At 46.4% G+C, this 17,227-nt stretch overlaps 1 protein-coding gene across 7 annotated transcripts in view; it reads left to right on the forward strand.

The window, feature by feature from the left end:
- Nucleotides 1-17,227, forward strand: part of dgkza (diacylglycerol kinase, zeta a) — a 922,143-nt gene that overhangs the window by 617,331 nt on the left and 287,585 nt on the right. For all 7 annotated transcript variants that reach the window (XM_038807436.1, XM_038807432.1, XM_038807431.1 and 4 more), the window contains 5 exons: nt 3,346-3,441; nt 4,110-4,192; nt 8,206-8,266; nt 12,205-12,318; nt 14,446-14,586. In XM_038807436.1, coding sequence (XP_038663364.1) covers nt 3,346-3,441; nt 4,110-4,192; nt 8,206-8,266; nt 12,205-12,318; nt 14,446-14,586 — 495 coding nt within the window. The remainder of the gene's footprint in view (nt 1-3,345; nt 3,442-4,109; nt 4,193-8,205; nt 8,267-12,204; nt 12,319-14,445; nt 14,587-17,227) is intronic.

Raw genomic sequence — 17,227 nt, forward strand, 5'->3', positions numbered from 1 at the left:
TCCAAACAGTGCAAAAGGAGGTGATTCGGCCCATCGAGTCTGTTGCAACCCTCTGAAAGAGTATCCTACAACTCCACTTGCTCCGTAACCCCACCTAATCATTGGACATGAAGGGACAATTTATCATGGCCAGTCCACCTAAGCTACACATCTTTGGACTGTGGGAGGAAACTGGAGCACCCGGAGGAAACCTGCGCAGACACAGGTAGAAAGTGCAAACTCCACACACAGTCTCCCAGTGGATAGCACCTGGAGCTGGGAGGCACCGTAGATGGCAGTACAGAAAAAGAAAATACACAAGATACGTTGTCTGCAGTTCATACTAACTGTGCTACTCTAAACCCTCTGGTAAAACCTACCTCTTTCACCCTATCACGCTGCAAACTCCTCATCTGTCTTTCTACCCTGCTTTATCTTTTGATATATTTTACAGCAGCAGATTAGTCTTGGAAAGGGATAGAAACCTGAATCATTCTAGCTAGGGTAGTTCAAATCAGACGAAACCATAAACAAATCTACATCCCATCGTGATTGAAAAATTGGAAGAACTGCTGTTTTGGTCTGCAAAAGTTTCCAAGATGTGAAATTACTGAATAATGAAGGACAAGTAAGATCACGGAGTAGATTTGTCTGAATATGTGTGTGTGTGGGTGCCCATGTGTGTTTGTACCAGCACTTTTTAAGGCTCTGTTGGTAGCATCTCGTGTCAGAGTCAGAAGGTTGTGGATTGCAATTCCACTCCAGAGTGGGATTTGAACGCATAGTCCGTGCTGCCTCTACAATGGTATACTGAGAGAGTGTCACACAGTTGGAGAGGCTGAACTCATGAGACACTAAACCATAGTTCCATCTGCCCCCTCAGGTGGATGTGAAAGATTACGTGGCACCTTTGAAGAAGAGCAGGGAATTATCTCTGGTGTCCTGGCCAACATTCATCCCTCAGTCAACATCACTGACCAGATTATCTGGCTATTCATTCATTGCTGTTTGTGAGACTTCGCTACTCTGCCTGATAACACTTAATTTTAAGAAAGCATTTAATTGACTGCAGAGCATCTTGGGGCAGTGTTACGCCATCCTGAGCTGGTGTGCGGTCAATTCCTGCCCCACGTGCCCCGGGGTCACAGCACAAATTAACTAATCAATAATTCTTACAAAAACTCCCCAAGTCTTTGGCCCCTGGCTGCCAATAATTACAGTCACCAGCTTTGTAAGTTGAAACAGAATTACTGTTTATTTACGCCAAGAACCATCATGCAATATGTAGTAAATACAACTGGATATCTACAAGCTAATACCCACTACCCCCTTTAACTGTCCCACTCTCTACCCACGCACACAAGATAGACAAAGACAAGAGTGACGGAAAGGAGTAAAAATAAGGATGAAGGTCAAATGGTAGTTCTTTAGCACACCTTTTTCACAACACGCTGGTTCATTAATTCTCTGGTTTGCAGCCGGTATTGGTCTTCCCTGTCGAGTCAGTCATTCGGGGTCCTTGTAGTTTACAAAGAGAATGCAGTACTCACAGGCAGCAGGCTTTCTGGAGAGACACTTTAATTCACATCAAACCTTCCAGCTCGTGGTTTGACTTCAGTCCTCTGCGGTCTCAAGAGAATGGCACCCAGACCTCCTGGGGAGAGTGTCAGCCTTCACCATAGGGCTTTCAGGAGGGAGTTTAGTTGAATCGTTTGGGAAAGAGTTTGTTAGATGCCTCCGTCAGCTTGCCAGAATCAAAACTGAAAACCAAACTTGAACCCTCATGACTCTGAAAACATTCCAGTGGGATCACCATCTGTTTACTGGGAAGAGCACAGCCTTCATTAGCCACCAGGCAAATCAATCAAACAGAGTCCCTAGCCAATCTCAGTCATTGGTCCTGGACAGTACACAGCTCTGGCTTGAACCAGCACAGACCAACACAATGGTCTCTCCTGCTCCTGCAATCCTCTGCGTGAATTAAAGGCACCGGCTACTGCTCCTTTCTGCTTGAATTAACGATACAGGTTACCTTAAAGCCACATGTCCATAAATTATCCATGGATCGAAAATGTAATGACTAAATAAAAGAAAGGGGAAATAAGAGAATAAACAGGAAGGCCCCTTATACCATCCATTAATCATGAGGGAAGATATAAATACAGTTCTTTCTTTCGCAGCTTCTTCGTTATTACCCCCTTCACTAAAAATTTCCGTGCTTTGCCTACTATCTCCCTTATATTTTTTAACTTGTACGGAGAACATACCTTTTTTAATCATGCCTTCAGTCACGCGGTACCTCACCCACCTGTTTGTTCCCATTTGTTGATAAATTTTTCAGTGTTGTGACCTCCCTTGTTGAGTAAGCGCAGCTACGAGGGAATGCCGCAAGGCACATGTTGTAGGCGATTGCTTTAAATCCGTGTTCTTCAAACTTTTTTTCCGGGGAACCATTTTTACCAACCGGCCGACCTTCGGGACCCAAACCCGGCCGACCTTCGTGACCCACGCCGGCCGACCGGACAACCCACCATTTTCTCTTGCCTTGTTTGCTGCTGATAAAAATGGAGGAAATGGTTTTTGGTCCCTTTGGTCCTCGTACACGCTCCTCCAATGAAACCTGAAATGAAAATGAAATGAAAATCGCTTATTGTCACGAGTAGGCTTCAATTAAGTTACTGTGAAAAGCCCCTAGTCGCCACATTCCGGCGTCTGTCTGTAGACCTGTTGGATGAAGGTGAAGCCGTCTGGTGTCGGAAAGTATGGAGTCTTCATCTGTCCAAAGTTCTGCATTTCTTCCGTAAACGTTTATACGTTTATTAAATAAATCCCCCCCCGAACATTTAAAAAATAAAAAACAAAACAAATAAAATACATGAACAAAACAAAAATTAAATGAATAAAATAAATGAATAAACCCCCCCGAACTTGTAAAAAAAAATTAAATGAATAAAATAAATGAATAAAATGAATAAAAATCCCCCGAACTTGTAAACCAAAAAGCTGCGACCGTTTAAAAAACATAGCGGCCGCATGGTGCATGCGCGATATGGCTGAATTTTTAAAATATGTTCGCGGCCATTTAATGGCCGCTTGCAGCCGGCATTATTAAAAGCCAGCTGCTGCGCGGGGATTTGCGCGATCAGGAGCGCCGTGAAGGACAGCTCCGCAACCATCCCGACACCCGCCCGCGACCCACCCGCAGGTTGCGCCACCGAGTTTGAAGAACACTGCTCTAAATCATCAGCAAAGCAGATCATCCGTCGAGTGTCGCTCTCTGCTTTTGTTTGCAGCTCTGTCTGGAGCAGTTCGTGCAAAAAGCAATCTGTCGCTGTCCTGGGCTGACTCTTTTCTCTTTTCACACAGGAAGGAAGATGGCGGCCCTTCATCATCAAGCCCATTCCATCTTCGCTGATGAAGCCATTGTTGGTGTTCGTCAATCCCAAAAGTGGAGGAAATCAGGTGTGTGTGGTCACTCTGTCTTACAGGACATGAAGAAATGAAAGTGGGCAGCCCATTGTATAGTGGGGATCCTCACACAGAACCATGCTGAAAAAGCACATGTTGATAGCCACTGCAGTCAGCATCGGGACCTCTGCTTTCTTTCTGATCTTTCTCTGCCTCACAATTAATACAAGTTGTGTACATGGAGCGCTGCATCAAAATCTGCTGTTTTTTTTTAAAAAAAGAACAAACATTTAATTGTAAAGAATGCTATTGCCTCAGGCACATCAGCAGGATGGCAGATGGTCGCATACCCAAGAACTTTGAAGTAACTGGGTTGCAGTGATCGGACCCCATGCCCTGAAGTCAGGAGAGATGGGGTGGGCAGGCAGGGGTGAAGAAACAGGAAGAGAATGGAGCAGGCAAAATGAGAGGACCTATACTAACATTGCATGTAGCTTGTCCCCAGCTGCTGATTTAGTTTCCAATTTCTTTTTGTTTTCAGCCTTAATCCAACAACTTGGGTGGATGCTGGATGTGGTTAAGGGTAATCACAGATGGTTACTTATATATTGGGGTCTTGATTTGTGATTGCTTTGTACAGCATGTGTTTAACTGTACCTCAATGGGTTAGAATTACATAGCTTTCGTTGTGTCACTATTAAATATATTTAAATCTTTTACAGGGAGCGAAGATTATCCAGTCATTCATGTGGTATCTGAACCCGAGACAAGTCTTCGATATGTGTCAAGGGGGTCCCAAGGAGGCGTAAGTCTTGGATGGGAACAAATGTTTGGGTCTGATGGTGGCTGTGGCTATTTTAGGGGTGGGGAAGTGGGCAGGTGTGTTGTGTGGAAAAGAGCAATGGCCTGGATCCTCCAATGGAATTGGTGGTGAACTTTGACTGTTCAGCAATGTTGCATTTTGGGACGCGGGGGAATTTCCCACCGTGAGCACAAGCATGGTAGTTATCTGGGAATTGTAAACTTCCAACAGGCAGAGACCACTCCAAGGATTCCTCCGACACTGACCGCGTCGTCAGACATGAGCTGTAGATGCCCAGGAATTTACAATTGAATGCTCAGCCTGTAAAACATAGGCATGGTAGGACCTGGGTGATTGATAGCATAAACTGTATCGGGAGTTCCTGACAGTATATTTAAACGTAAACTTGTTGAAAAATGAACAACCCCCCCCTCCGCCACTTCCCCCACCATGTCCCCTGACCCAGAGCCAAGACTTTGTCATTGACCAGAGGATCTGGGCCATTGTTTTCTTCATCTGCTGAGTATAGGGTTACCAACTATGATTACAAGTATTCCTGGAGGTTCTATCACATGACTTTCTCCCACACTCCAGTCATTAGTCAGCCAACACATTTATCCTTGTGACAAACATGCTGCCTTCCAACACCAATTGGAAAGCAAAAAGACACATTACCCAATTGGATGTCGCTTGACTGTCAGCCAAACAGCCGTTATTTCACAATTTTCAATGTTCCTATATTTCGTAAAGAGAAATGTTTAAAGAAACAATATTTTTTTATGCTCCGATGATTTTTCTCCAGGATTGCATACAGTAGTATCCTGGAGATCGATCTTAAATTCCTGGTGACTCCAGGCCAATCCTGGAGGTTTGGCAATCCTGGTAGAGTTCAAACACATATGGAGTGATATCAAACACACTCCAGTTTGACTGGAGTCTTAAATGGGCAATTCCTCCCCCCCCCCCCCCCCCCCCCCCCCCCCCAAATCTGTCATGGTATGCAAACATGCAACCAATGAACACTCAGAATAGGACACAACCAATGGGCAGTCAGGACACTCAGAGGTGGCACCACCACAAAGGGGCATGGCATAAACACTATAAAAGGGATGAGGCACTCAACCCTGCCTCTTTCCACAGACAGACATCTAGAGAGTTAGACAGGGTTGATCAGCAACAACACACCCCAGCATGTGGCTTAAAGCAAGCTGGTACAGTTAGACTGAGTTACTACAGTTAGATTAGCAGAGATTCGAACTAATTTGAGAACAGTGTTAATGGTTCAATAAACACGTTGAACTCATTTCAGAGTCTGGAGCATCCTTTAGTTAAGACTGCATCAAGTAGTAGCCTGTGTTATCCGAAGCAGCATTACACAACACAACCCAGTTGGGACTTTTGGTTAAAAGCCTCACTTGAGTTTGATATTCACTGTCTATTAACTTTGAAGAGGATTACTTGTTTCTTCATCCTTGTATTATCTGTGGAAAGAGGGCAAGCAGTCAGATCTGTCGAAGGATCGCGGAAGCATCTCCCTCTGATTTTGTTTCTCTCATACCCCTGTTCGAGAATGGCCTGCCTTCCATTCCGTACCTTCTCCACGTCGGCACTGCTGTGTGATTGGCAGGGAAAGTAAAGGGGGTGTAAAACTCTGGGTGCTTCGTTCTCTGGCATAAGGTGCTAATATTCCAGAGCCTTGTGTAAAGGTATCGCCCCCCCCACTTCCCTCCTGTACTTCAACATCTCAGGTTCAAATCACCAGAGAACCATCGCACAGCCATTCAACGCTCTGAATAAAAGGAGATGGCACCTGTATAACACTGCTCCGTATGGTACTGAGGGTCCTGGTTCGATCCCGGCTCTGGGTCACCGTCTATGTGGAGTTTGCACATTCTCCCCATGTCTGCGTGGATCTCACCCCCACAACCCAAGTTGCAGGTGGATTGGCCACACTAAATTGCCCCTTAATTGGGAAAAAAAACAATTGGATACTCTATAATTTTTTTAAAATGTTTTTATCTCTGCCCTAAATGGTATAAAATGTAATTAATGTCTGCCCTTCATGATTTTAGTGAAAGAATGATCCATATTTTCCAAGATTCAGTTTAACATGCTGGAAGATGGCAGGGCATTATTCCGATTGAGTCACAAACACGTAAAGAATTAAACAGAGTTTGTCAGACTGGAATCGTTTTTTCACCTTGAGATAGGATGAAGGGAAGTTTCACCAAATACATTAATGAGCGGTTATGCAAAGTCAAGGCAAGTGCATATAAGAAATTTGCTGCAGGAATAGGCCATTCAATGAGCTTTCCCAGTCAACATTATTATGGCTGATCTGATTGTGGCCATAAGTTCATTTTCCTGCTTCAACCTCAGCCCCTGCCCCCATGTGGTTGTTCCATCCCTAATACACTCACACCAGCACACACGCACACTACCGCACGTACACCACCAGCACACACTCTTACCACTACACACACACAACAGCACATGTGCACACCACTTGCGCACACCAGCGCATGCATATGAACACACCAGCCACATGCTCAAACCAGCTGTGATCACAGACCAGCACACACACCAACACTCAGTGCACGTGTACACACCACGCACACACCAGCTGTGCGCACACACCAGCACATGTGCACACACACCAGCATGCGCATATCAGCGCACGCATTCCAGTACACAAATACCAGCTTTGTACACGCGCGCGCGCACACATACACATCAGCATGCGCACTCCAGTACACATGACATCAGCTGTACACTCACACCAGCATGTGCACACATCAGCACGCACAAAACACACACACACCTGCACAGACACATGCCAACATATGCCAATACACACCAGCGAACACACACACACGCAACACACACATGCACTGCAACACACATTCACAAGCACACACACAGAGCAACACCCACATACACGCCAACACACACACATACATGCACACACCAGCGCGCGCCCACACCAGCATGCGTACACACACACCAACACCCAATTGCGCGCGCACACCAAAGCATGCACATGCACGCTCTCACACCTGCACACTCTCACACCTGCGCACACGGGCACACCAGCACTCTCGCACACCAGCACTCTCGCACACCAGCTCTCGCGCGCACACACTAGAATACACGCACCAATGCGAACGCGCACCAATGCGAACGCGCACCAATGCGAGCGCGCACACCCACCAGCGCGCACACCCACCAGCGCGCACACCCACCAGCGCGCACACCCACCTGCACACCAGTAAAACAGACCAACACATACACCAATACGTTAACCACACACAAGCGCACACGCACCAGTAAACATACACACTAGTACACTCTCTGTGCGGAGTCTGCATGTTCTCCCCATGTCTGCATGGGTTTCCTTCCACTCATCCTGAAAGACCTGCTGTTAGGTGAATTGGACATTCTGAATTCTCACTCCGTGTACCTGAACAGGCACTGGGATGTGGCGACTAGGGGCTTTTCACAGTAACTTCATTGCAGTGTTAATGTAAGCCTACTTGTGATAATAAAGATTAGTATTACTATTGCACTCCAGCACACCTACGCATGCACACACACACACACACACATCAGCACATGCACACACACACATTAACATACATGCACACTAACACGCACAATGCCCACATCAATGCAGACACATGCACGCCCTACACACACCATACACACATATGCAGACGCCAGCACACAATATTCACTCGCACACCACCACACACTTTGATTTCCTTGACTTACTAAGTCACGAGGGCGTAATTGAGGGATTTTCCGTTGGGATTTACTCTGAACTTCTCTGGATCGAATCTGGGGGAAATGGTGATTCCCAGAGGTTTGCACCCATCTGGAATAACTTGTCCTTCTCTTTATTTGCCGTTCCAAACTGAGAATATAAGAATGTGATCACTACTGTCTCAGTTTAAGGAGTTTTATGTTTCTTCTGAATTTGTGTGTGTATTTTAAAGAATGTGCTTTGCTCTATACAGGTTAGAGCTGTACCGAAAAGTTCAGAACTTACGAATTCTGGCCTGCGGAGGTGATGGCACTGTAAGTGTTTCCATTCATTGCACTCCTCTTGCTGTCTGCCCACTGTGTAGAACACTCTGAAAATGAATGGTGCCAATTGTTTACTGGGTTCCACAACCACTTGTAACGGTTTGACTGTCATACTGCTATTATGTACATGTCCTTACAAACGTCACCCACTTTATAATGTTGCTGGCCTGCACCCTCCAGCCCGCACCCAAACTTACTGTTCTTCCAACATTAGCCTCTTGTGTGCCTTCCTCTTTGCTCTATCCTCTGAAGCTGCAGGAACACCCTGGAAAGTCTGAGATCCTCTTTACAATACGGGCTGTCCTGACAGAAAACTAACTGACTCCTTTACTCTGAAGTGAGTTGAGGGAAGACAAATGGTGGCGGGACACAGACTGAGTCAGCAGCAGATAAGAACGCCCAAACCAATTCTTCTTCCCTTTCTGTGAATCTTGCTTGTCGAGCTGCCAGCCTCTCAACTGCATCCCGACTTCCCTCTCTTTCCTAACAAGACTGGGTACGTTTATATTGAAGTGGTACGAAAGGGGCAAGAGGTGAATGGAGATGTGGTGTGTGATGCTGTCCACTGGGAGGCCTACTCCTCCTATTGCTGACTCTGCTGCATGTCCAGACGTGCACCTTCCTGGGGACAACAGTATGAAAACACAGTGGGACTTCACATGGGTGAAGCTCGAGAGTACCTTCAAGCCACTCTCCACTCCAAATGCATCATTGCATAGGGTGAGGAGGAATGGAAAATCCAGGCTTGTTAGACCTCGCGCTACTTCACTTCTGACGCCAAAAGCAAACTTACCCAGGCTGCCCCTCAGCTGCAGCGGCATTTCTATTCTCCAAAAGCTTGCCAACCATAGTGTTAACTGAATAATTAGAATCCGTGGTTCTAGAGCGAGATCAAACCCATCCTAACAGCAGAGTAATACATTGCATAACACACCTGGTAGAAAATAGCAGACCATCTGACTTGCCCAGGAAGGGGGAAGGAGGGGTCAGTTATTTTCTACAACCTAAATATATGTAGCTGACCAATTTGAAAGTTGCCAAGCCAAGTGTCCCAGTGCAGTGAGAGAGAACTATTTGAGAATAATATGGAAACATGTAGAAAAGGTGGCAGGCTACGAAGAACAGTGCCCACCAGAGGGCAGTATCAGGCTGTGAAACCTTGTGGCTGAATAGATGCTGGGTAGATTTAAGACTGTTAAAGTCAACTATTTTGTGTCAAGCCTTTCGTTGCTCAGTGTGAACCATTTTGCATGTTTCCATCCCCTGCATCCCATTTAAAGAAATTGCACAAATTCCCTGCTCCTTGTCAATGTAATTTAAAGAGACGATCCCAACCTCTATCACATTTAAAGACACCACACCAGCTTCTAGCCTACTGGAAGAGAAGGAGAGCAGGATGAAGGATTTGATCATTCTGCAGTGCTGGCAGGCAATCCTGTTCTACTGTCTATTCTGATAAAGATGAGTGAAAGAATTGTGGGTGTCTTCCCAATCACAGTCGGGTCAAAGCTGGGCAAGGAGACCTGCTGCTAAGCACCGGCCGGAATCAGTACCTCTCCATGTTATACACCACTTGAAAGAAGCACTGAGGATAGCAAGGGCACAGAATGTGCTCTAGGTTGGGAGACCGCAATGTTGATTACCAAGAGTGGTTCGGTAGCACCAGTACTGATCAAGAGTTTTGAAGTTAATAGCTGCTAGACTGGGTCTGCGACAGGTGGTGAAGGAAGCAAGAGGGAAAAACATAGTAATTGTACTGTCATCAGTCTGCCTCCTGTAGATGCATCTGTCCATGACAGTATTAGTAGAAGTGACCACCGCACAGTCTTTGTGGAGATAAAGTCCTATCTTCACATTGAGGATACCCTCCATCGTGTTGTGTGGCACTACCACCGTGCTAAATGGGATAGACTTTATACAGATCTAGCTACTCAAGACTGGGCATCCAGTAGGCACGGTGGGCCATCAGTAGCAGCAGAATTATATTCAAACCCAACTTGCAACCTCGGCCCAGCATAGCCCCCACTCTACCAGCTCCAACAACACTGAGTGCAACTCCAACAACACTGAAGACTCTAGTAAAATGACCCTCTTGATTGGCAACCCACCAAAAACCTTAAACCTTCACTCCTTCCACCATCAGGGGCACAGTGGTAGCAGTACGTACCATCTACATGATGCACTGCAACAATTCACCAAGGATTCCTTGACAGCATCTTCGAAACCTCTAACCAGTACGAGGCACATTGGGAAACCTACCTCCTGCAAGTTCCTCTCCAAGTCACAAACCATGCTGGCTTGGAAATATATGGATGTTGCAGCAGAGTGACTTGGCCAAATTCCAGAAACTTCCTCCCTAACAGCACTGTTGCTGTACCTACACCACATGGACTGCAGCGGTTCAAGAAGGCTATCTCCATCACCTTCTCAAGGGCAATTAAGAATGGACAACACATGCTGATCAGCTCATCCTATGGAAGAAGTTGAAAGAAAACCTGTTGCTACCAAATAGCTTGTGTGTAACATGGAGATTTCATGACTTTCAAGCAAGAAACTCCTTACTTCTGAATTCTCAAAGGTTTTAAAGATTATTGAACCAAGGATTGTTGATGCACTTAGGTGCAGATCAGCTATGATTGAATGGATTGGTGGAAAAGGCTCGAGGGATGAATGGCCCACTCCTCTTCATCTGTTCCTAATTACAAAACATTTTTAAACAATTTACCTACACCTGGGTCACTTCATGAAAGATCTAATGCCAAATCTTGAATGCCCCCAGAGTTTTTTTTTATTATTATGGTTAATGCTGCTCCGATAATATCCGTGGACTAACTCTGCCGGCCACATTCTGATGTCAAAGAAGAAAGAAAAGTACAGCACAGGAACAGTCCCTTCGGCCCTCCAAGCCTGTGCCGACCATGCTGCCTGTCTAAACTAAAATCTTATACACTTCCTGGGTCCGTATCCCTATATTCCCATCCTATTCATGTATTTGTCAAGATGCCCCTTAAATGTCACTATCATCCCTGCTTCCACCACCACCTCCAGCAGCGATTCCAGCCACCCACTACCCCCTGTGTAAAAAAAACTTGCCTCGTACATCTCCTCTAAACCTTGCCCCTCACACCTTAAACCTATGCCCCTAGTAATTGACCCCTCTACCCTGGGAAAAAACCTCTGACTATTCACCCTGTCCATTCCCCTCATAATTTTGTAGACCTATATCAGGTTGCCCCTCAACATCCGTCGTTCCAGTGAGAACAAACCGAGTTTATTCAACCGCTTCTCATAGCTAATGCCCTCCATACCAGGCAACATTCTGGTAAATCTCTTTGGCACCCTCTCTAAAGCCTCCACAGCCTTCTGGTAGTGTGCCAACCAGAATTGAACACTATACTCCAAGTGTGGCCTAACTAAGGTTCTATACAGCTGCAACATGACTTGTCAATTCTTATACTCAATGCCCCGGCCAATGAAGGCAAGCATGCCGTATGCCTTCTTGACTACCTTCTCCACCTGTGTTTCCCCTTTCAGTGACCTGTAGACCTGTACACCTAGATCTCTCTGACTGTCAATACTCTTGAGGGTTCTACCATTCACTGTATACCTGTATTAGACCTTCCAAAATGCATGTCTAGAGTTAGTAGGGCTGCTGAGGCTAATACAGGCTCCCAGGAATGAGTCTTCCTGCTGGGAATGAGCTTGTGGAACAGAAGCTTCATTATGTTGTTCAGTCTTTGTTGATGTCAAAGATTGGCTTCCACTTCAAGCAATGAATAGTTCAAATGTTGACTAAGTGGATTTGGGGTTTGGAACTTGGAGGTTTATACATTTTACAACTGATTTCATTAATGTGATTCTGCGAATGTGTCTCCATATAAACAGCTGGAGGAATTTTTGTCATCTCAATTTTGCTTTTCTCTTGGTAGGTGGGTTGGATTCTGTCCATTTTGGATCAACTGCAGCTGAATCCCCAGCCTCCTGTGGCTGTACTTCCTCTGGGAACAGGAAATGATCTTGCAAGGACCCTAAACTGGGGTGGGGTAAGTGAGATTGAAGTAGCATGGAGAATGAATGACTTTAGTTTGCTGCTTTGCAGTACCTGGCGAGGTCCTTTATTGCTGGAGGTGCAATCCATTTGCCAGCTAAAAGAGTAACAATAGGTCGATCACAGTGATCCAGTGCTGTCACCGGATCTGATTACAGGAGTCCCCCAGGGCTCCATATCGGTGCACTATGTGGCAAGTGAGGTGGAGAACATTTTTAAAAATTCATTCACTGGATATGGTATTTGCTGGCTAGTCACTAATCACTACCTTTGCCTAATTGCCCTTTAGAAGGTGGTGGTGAACTACCTTCCTGAACCACTGTAGTCCATTAGGTGTAGGTACAGACATGGTGCTGCAATAGTGCAAATTCTAGGATTTTGATCCAGTGACAGTAAAGGAACGGCGATACAGTTCAAGTCAGGATGGTGGATGTCCCGGAGTGGGGGGGGTGGGGGGTGGGGGTGGTGGTGGTGGAGGAGGGGGGGGGGGTGTTGTTGTTCCTGTGCATCATGCAGAAGATCAGCATAGATGGAGGACCAGAGAGTCTCACTTGGTCCTGGCCACTCTCCGCATGTGAAGGGATGGGAACCACAAAAAGAGAGGTGGAAAGGTGGTTATTTATTTTCAATGGTGTTGTGAATGTGCATTTTATTGTTGGCTGAAGTGATGGAGAACAATGATGTCGAAATTGTCTTGGGTGGTAGTTGAAATGGGTGATATTAAATTAGCCGCTGGGGCAGCACGGTGGCACAATGGTTAGCATTGCTGCCTACGGCGCTGAGGACCCGGGTTCGAATCCCGGCCCTGGGTCACTGTTCGTGTGGAGTTTGCACATTCTCCCCGTGTCTGCGTGGGTTTCGCCCCCACAACCCAAAAGATGTGCAGGTTAGGTGAATTGGCCACACTAAATTGCCCCTTAATTGGAAAAAATAATTGGGTACTCTAAATTTTTTTAAAAAATTAAATTAGCCTCTGTCATTAACTCTGCCCAACATTATAAGGAGAAGGCAATGGAATAGTGGTATTGTCACTAGACTAGTAATCCAGAGATCTCTGGGGATCCAGGTTCAAATCCAACCATGGCAGATTCTGAAATTTGAATTAAATAAAAATCTGACGTTAAAAGTCTAATGGTGACCATGAAACCATTGTTGATTGTCGTAAATACCCATCTGGTTCACTGTTGTCTGTTCAGGTAGGGAATCTGCTTCCTTACCTGGTCTGGCTGGCATGCGACTCCAGGCCCACAGCAATGTGGTTGACTCTTTAAAAATGCTGTCCGAAATGGCAGAGCAAGCCACTCAGTTCAAGGACAATTAGTGATGGGCAATAAGTGCTGGCCTAGCCAGCAACACCCACATCCTCTGAGCGAACCCACATTCTCTGAGCGAATAGAAAAAACATTTGCTTGTGCTGAACTTGCTGGGACAGAATATTAGATGAATTCCTATCGGGTGAGACACAGAACTCGCGACTAATGTGATAACGCTGATTTATATAACCACTTGATTAGACCATAAGATATAGGAGCAGAATTAGGCCATTCAGCCCATTGGCTTTGCCTCGCATTTTGATCATGGCTGATATTTTTCTCATTTCCACTCTCCTGCCTTCTCCCCATAATCCCTGATCCCCTTATTAATCAAGAACCTATCTATCTCTGTGTTAAAGACGCTCAGTGATTTGGCCTCCACAGCCTTCTGCAGCAATGTGTTCCACAGATTCACCACCCTCTGGCTGAAGAAATTCCTCTTCAGCTCAAGGGCTGTGTCCTTGGGTTCTAGTTTCTCCTACTAGTGGAAACATCTTCTCCATATCCACTCCATTTAGGCCTCTCCGTATTCTGTAAGTTTCAATGAGATCCCTCCCCTGATCCTTAAGTCTAAATTGCTGCCCCGCCATTTCAAAGATATAATTAGGAATTTAGGACAGATGAATTTGCGAAAATTAACTCTCATTTGATTTGTTAAATATGACCACCTCAAGCGTCAAGCTGATTTTTCTGAATTAAGTTACGTGGTGACCAATATTGAAGGAAGAAGCACTTGAATGGCAACTGGGGATGTGATTGGGTGTGAGGGTGATTCTTTTGACCCTGATCAGTTTCTTTCCTGGATTCAGGGGTACACAGACGAGCCAGTTTCCAAGATCCTATCCCATGTGGAAGATGGGAACATTGTGCAGTTGGACCGGTGGAACCTGTACGTGGAGAGAAACGCGAGTGCCGTCCAAGATGAGCGTGACGAAACCGCAACTGAAAAGGTTGGTGTACATGAATTTCTGTCCATTGAATTGTTTATCACCGTATGCTAGTCCAATTCTCTTCCCGCACCTAGTCATAGAATCATAGAATTTTTACAGTGCAGAAGGAGGCCTTCCAACCCATCAAGTCTGCACTGACCTCTTGAAAGAATAACTTACCTAGGCCCACTCCCCCACCCACCCAGCCCTATCCCCATAACCCCATAACCTAACATGCACATCTTTGGAGCCAATTCAGCATGGTCAATCCACCTAACCATCACATCTTTGGACTGGGAGGAAACTGGAGCACCCGGAGAAAACCCATGCAGACACGGGGAGAAAGTGCAAACTCCGCACAGTCAACCGAAGCCAGAATTGAACCCGGGTTCCTGGTGCCGTGAGGCAGCAGTGCTAACACTCTGTCACTGTGCCACCTACTGGTGCGCTAAGGCAAGCCTTCGTAGTTTCCATAGCGAATAATTCCTGCAACAGGTCGCCAGTCTGTCACCAGAGGCTTATTGATTGAGGGGAGCCACTCCACATCAAGCGTGGCTGAGCAGGAGTCACTCCCACTCTTACCACAAGCCATTGGTTGTTCGGAAGGATTTGCCGGTTGATTCACTCATCCTGTTTGGCTGCAATCTGAACGCACTTTAATGGCCATTAAGTCCTGGGGTGTGACCTTCTGGCTCAGAGGCAGGGAGACTACCCACTAAGCCACAAGGCCTTCATATCATGTGCCATTTGGTGCTTTGACTTTCCAGAGAACCGCTGTGCTTTCCCTTGTTTGTCAATGTTTTTGAGCCCTGGTGACAGCACAACAGACTCTCCAGTGGCAGGCATCTTATTGTCCACTGCAGCGACAATGTGAAAAGGAGGTCCTGTTTATCGGAGGCTTTGATGTCAGCACTGACTTGCCAGGAAAGCCTGGGCTTCCTGAGCTATTGGTTTTCAGACTTGTCAAGCGACCTGATCATCTGCCTGTGGACTCTGTGGGCTGGATTCTTCTGTCCCGCCCGCTGCAAGATCACCATGGACAAGACGCAGACAATGGAGAAGTCCATTCACCACAGGCGGGATTCTCTGGTTGCCGGGGGGCGCGGCCGGAAAATCCCGCCCTGTGTTTTGGATCTCACTCCTTCTAGTTGGATTTCAGTGTTCATCCCCTCTGCTATGTGGAGGATATGTGGCTGAGGGGAAAGCAGCTGTTGCTCCAATGCCATGCGCAAGGCTGGCAGCAGGGTGAAAATGAGTGAAGCGCCTTCCAGCCAGTTATCAATCGCCTGTCAATCCGTGACACTGCTCTCTAAGAGAAGACGTGCTTTGAAAAACAGATTCTCGATGGCCATGGCTGGGGCTCTTCACTTTCACTGATCAAAGCCTTCCCGGTTTGTCAGTTTCACTGAAAAAGCTGTGTAGCCGCCTCACTGACCCAGGCGGGTTTCTGGCAGGTTGGATAACAGGTGCTCTGGCTGCAGAATTGAAGGCTAAGAGGATCTTAATTGGCTTTTCTAATTACCATAATAACTTACCCAACAGATCCAAGGGGGCCCTGTGCTCAGCTTCAGTCCTGTCTTGCAGAAACTTTCAAAAGAGCAAGATGATGTTGCAATCTGACCAAATGGTCGTTTCAGACATTTAACAACCCGTATGGACTGCTTCTCCAAACCTGAAACAAATCCCCCATTGAGTCTTCACCATATTTCACATGTAGTCCTGCTTCTACCCTGTTGCCTTGTGACCTCACACACTCTCTCCTTGAGACTTTCAAATTCCTTGTTCTTACTGACAAATTCCTCTCACGGCCTCACTCCATTGACCTGCTGAAGTTCAAGCCAACACCACTTGTTGCTCTCCCATCACCAATGCTCAGGGCTTTAGCCTGCTCGCCTCACAGGCTGCAGTCCTGTTCCTAACTTCTTCTGTCCCCTGACCACCCTTAATGAGACCTTAAACCAAGGCCCTTCTCAGCTGGGCTTTGGAGATTCCAGAGCACTATTCCAACCAGAGTTGGAATTCTCCATGGTGATCTGGCCAATATTCAGCCCCAAACACTACAGCTATCCCTCATTTAACATTCCTAATGTGTTCCTAAAAAGAAAAACAACATGTTAGATGAAGATGCGCTAAATGAAAATCACTTTCTCATGAGCAAGCCTGTAATAAGGGCTGGGTTATGTTCCTGACCTGCAGTTTTACATTAAAAACCTCTTGGCTGCCTTGAACCGAAGAGGCTCCTAACTCATTTTACAATTTACTGACTTTCTACTCTTGCCAACTTTCCACTCCTTCTGTTTGTTTCTCACTCGCTGCTCCAACTGAACCTCTTTGTCCCTCTTGCTCACTGTGTCCTCGTGATCCCCTCGCTCCCACCCGTGAGCTGCCTCTCCCGACCTTCTCTTTGCCCCTTCGCTGAGCCCTTGCTCACAATGAGGGGCAGTAGGTGAGACGGTCGGGAGAGGGAGGCATCGAGAGGGTCGAAGTGATGGAGTCAGTGAGGGAAAGGGAGTGAGGGGATTGGAGAGGAAATAAGGGTGTCAGAGAGGGAGTGAAGGGGTCAGAAAGGGAGTGAAGGGGTCAGAGAGAGAATCAGAGAGCAAAATGGTGGTATAAAAAGTAGACTGAATATGTTTAATTACATTGTGGTTCTTGACACCAG

Source organism: Scyliorhinus canicula, chromosome 9, assembly GCF_902713615.1.
Source record: "Scyliorhinus canicula chromosome 9, sScyCan1.1, whole genome shotgun sequence".
NCBI lineage: Eukaryota > Metazoa > Chordata > Chondrichthyes > Carcharhiniformes > Scyliorhinidae > Scyliorhinus > Scyliorhinus canicula.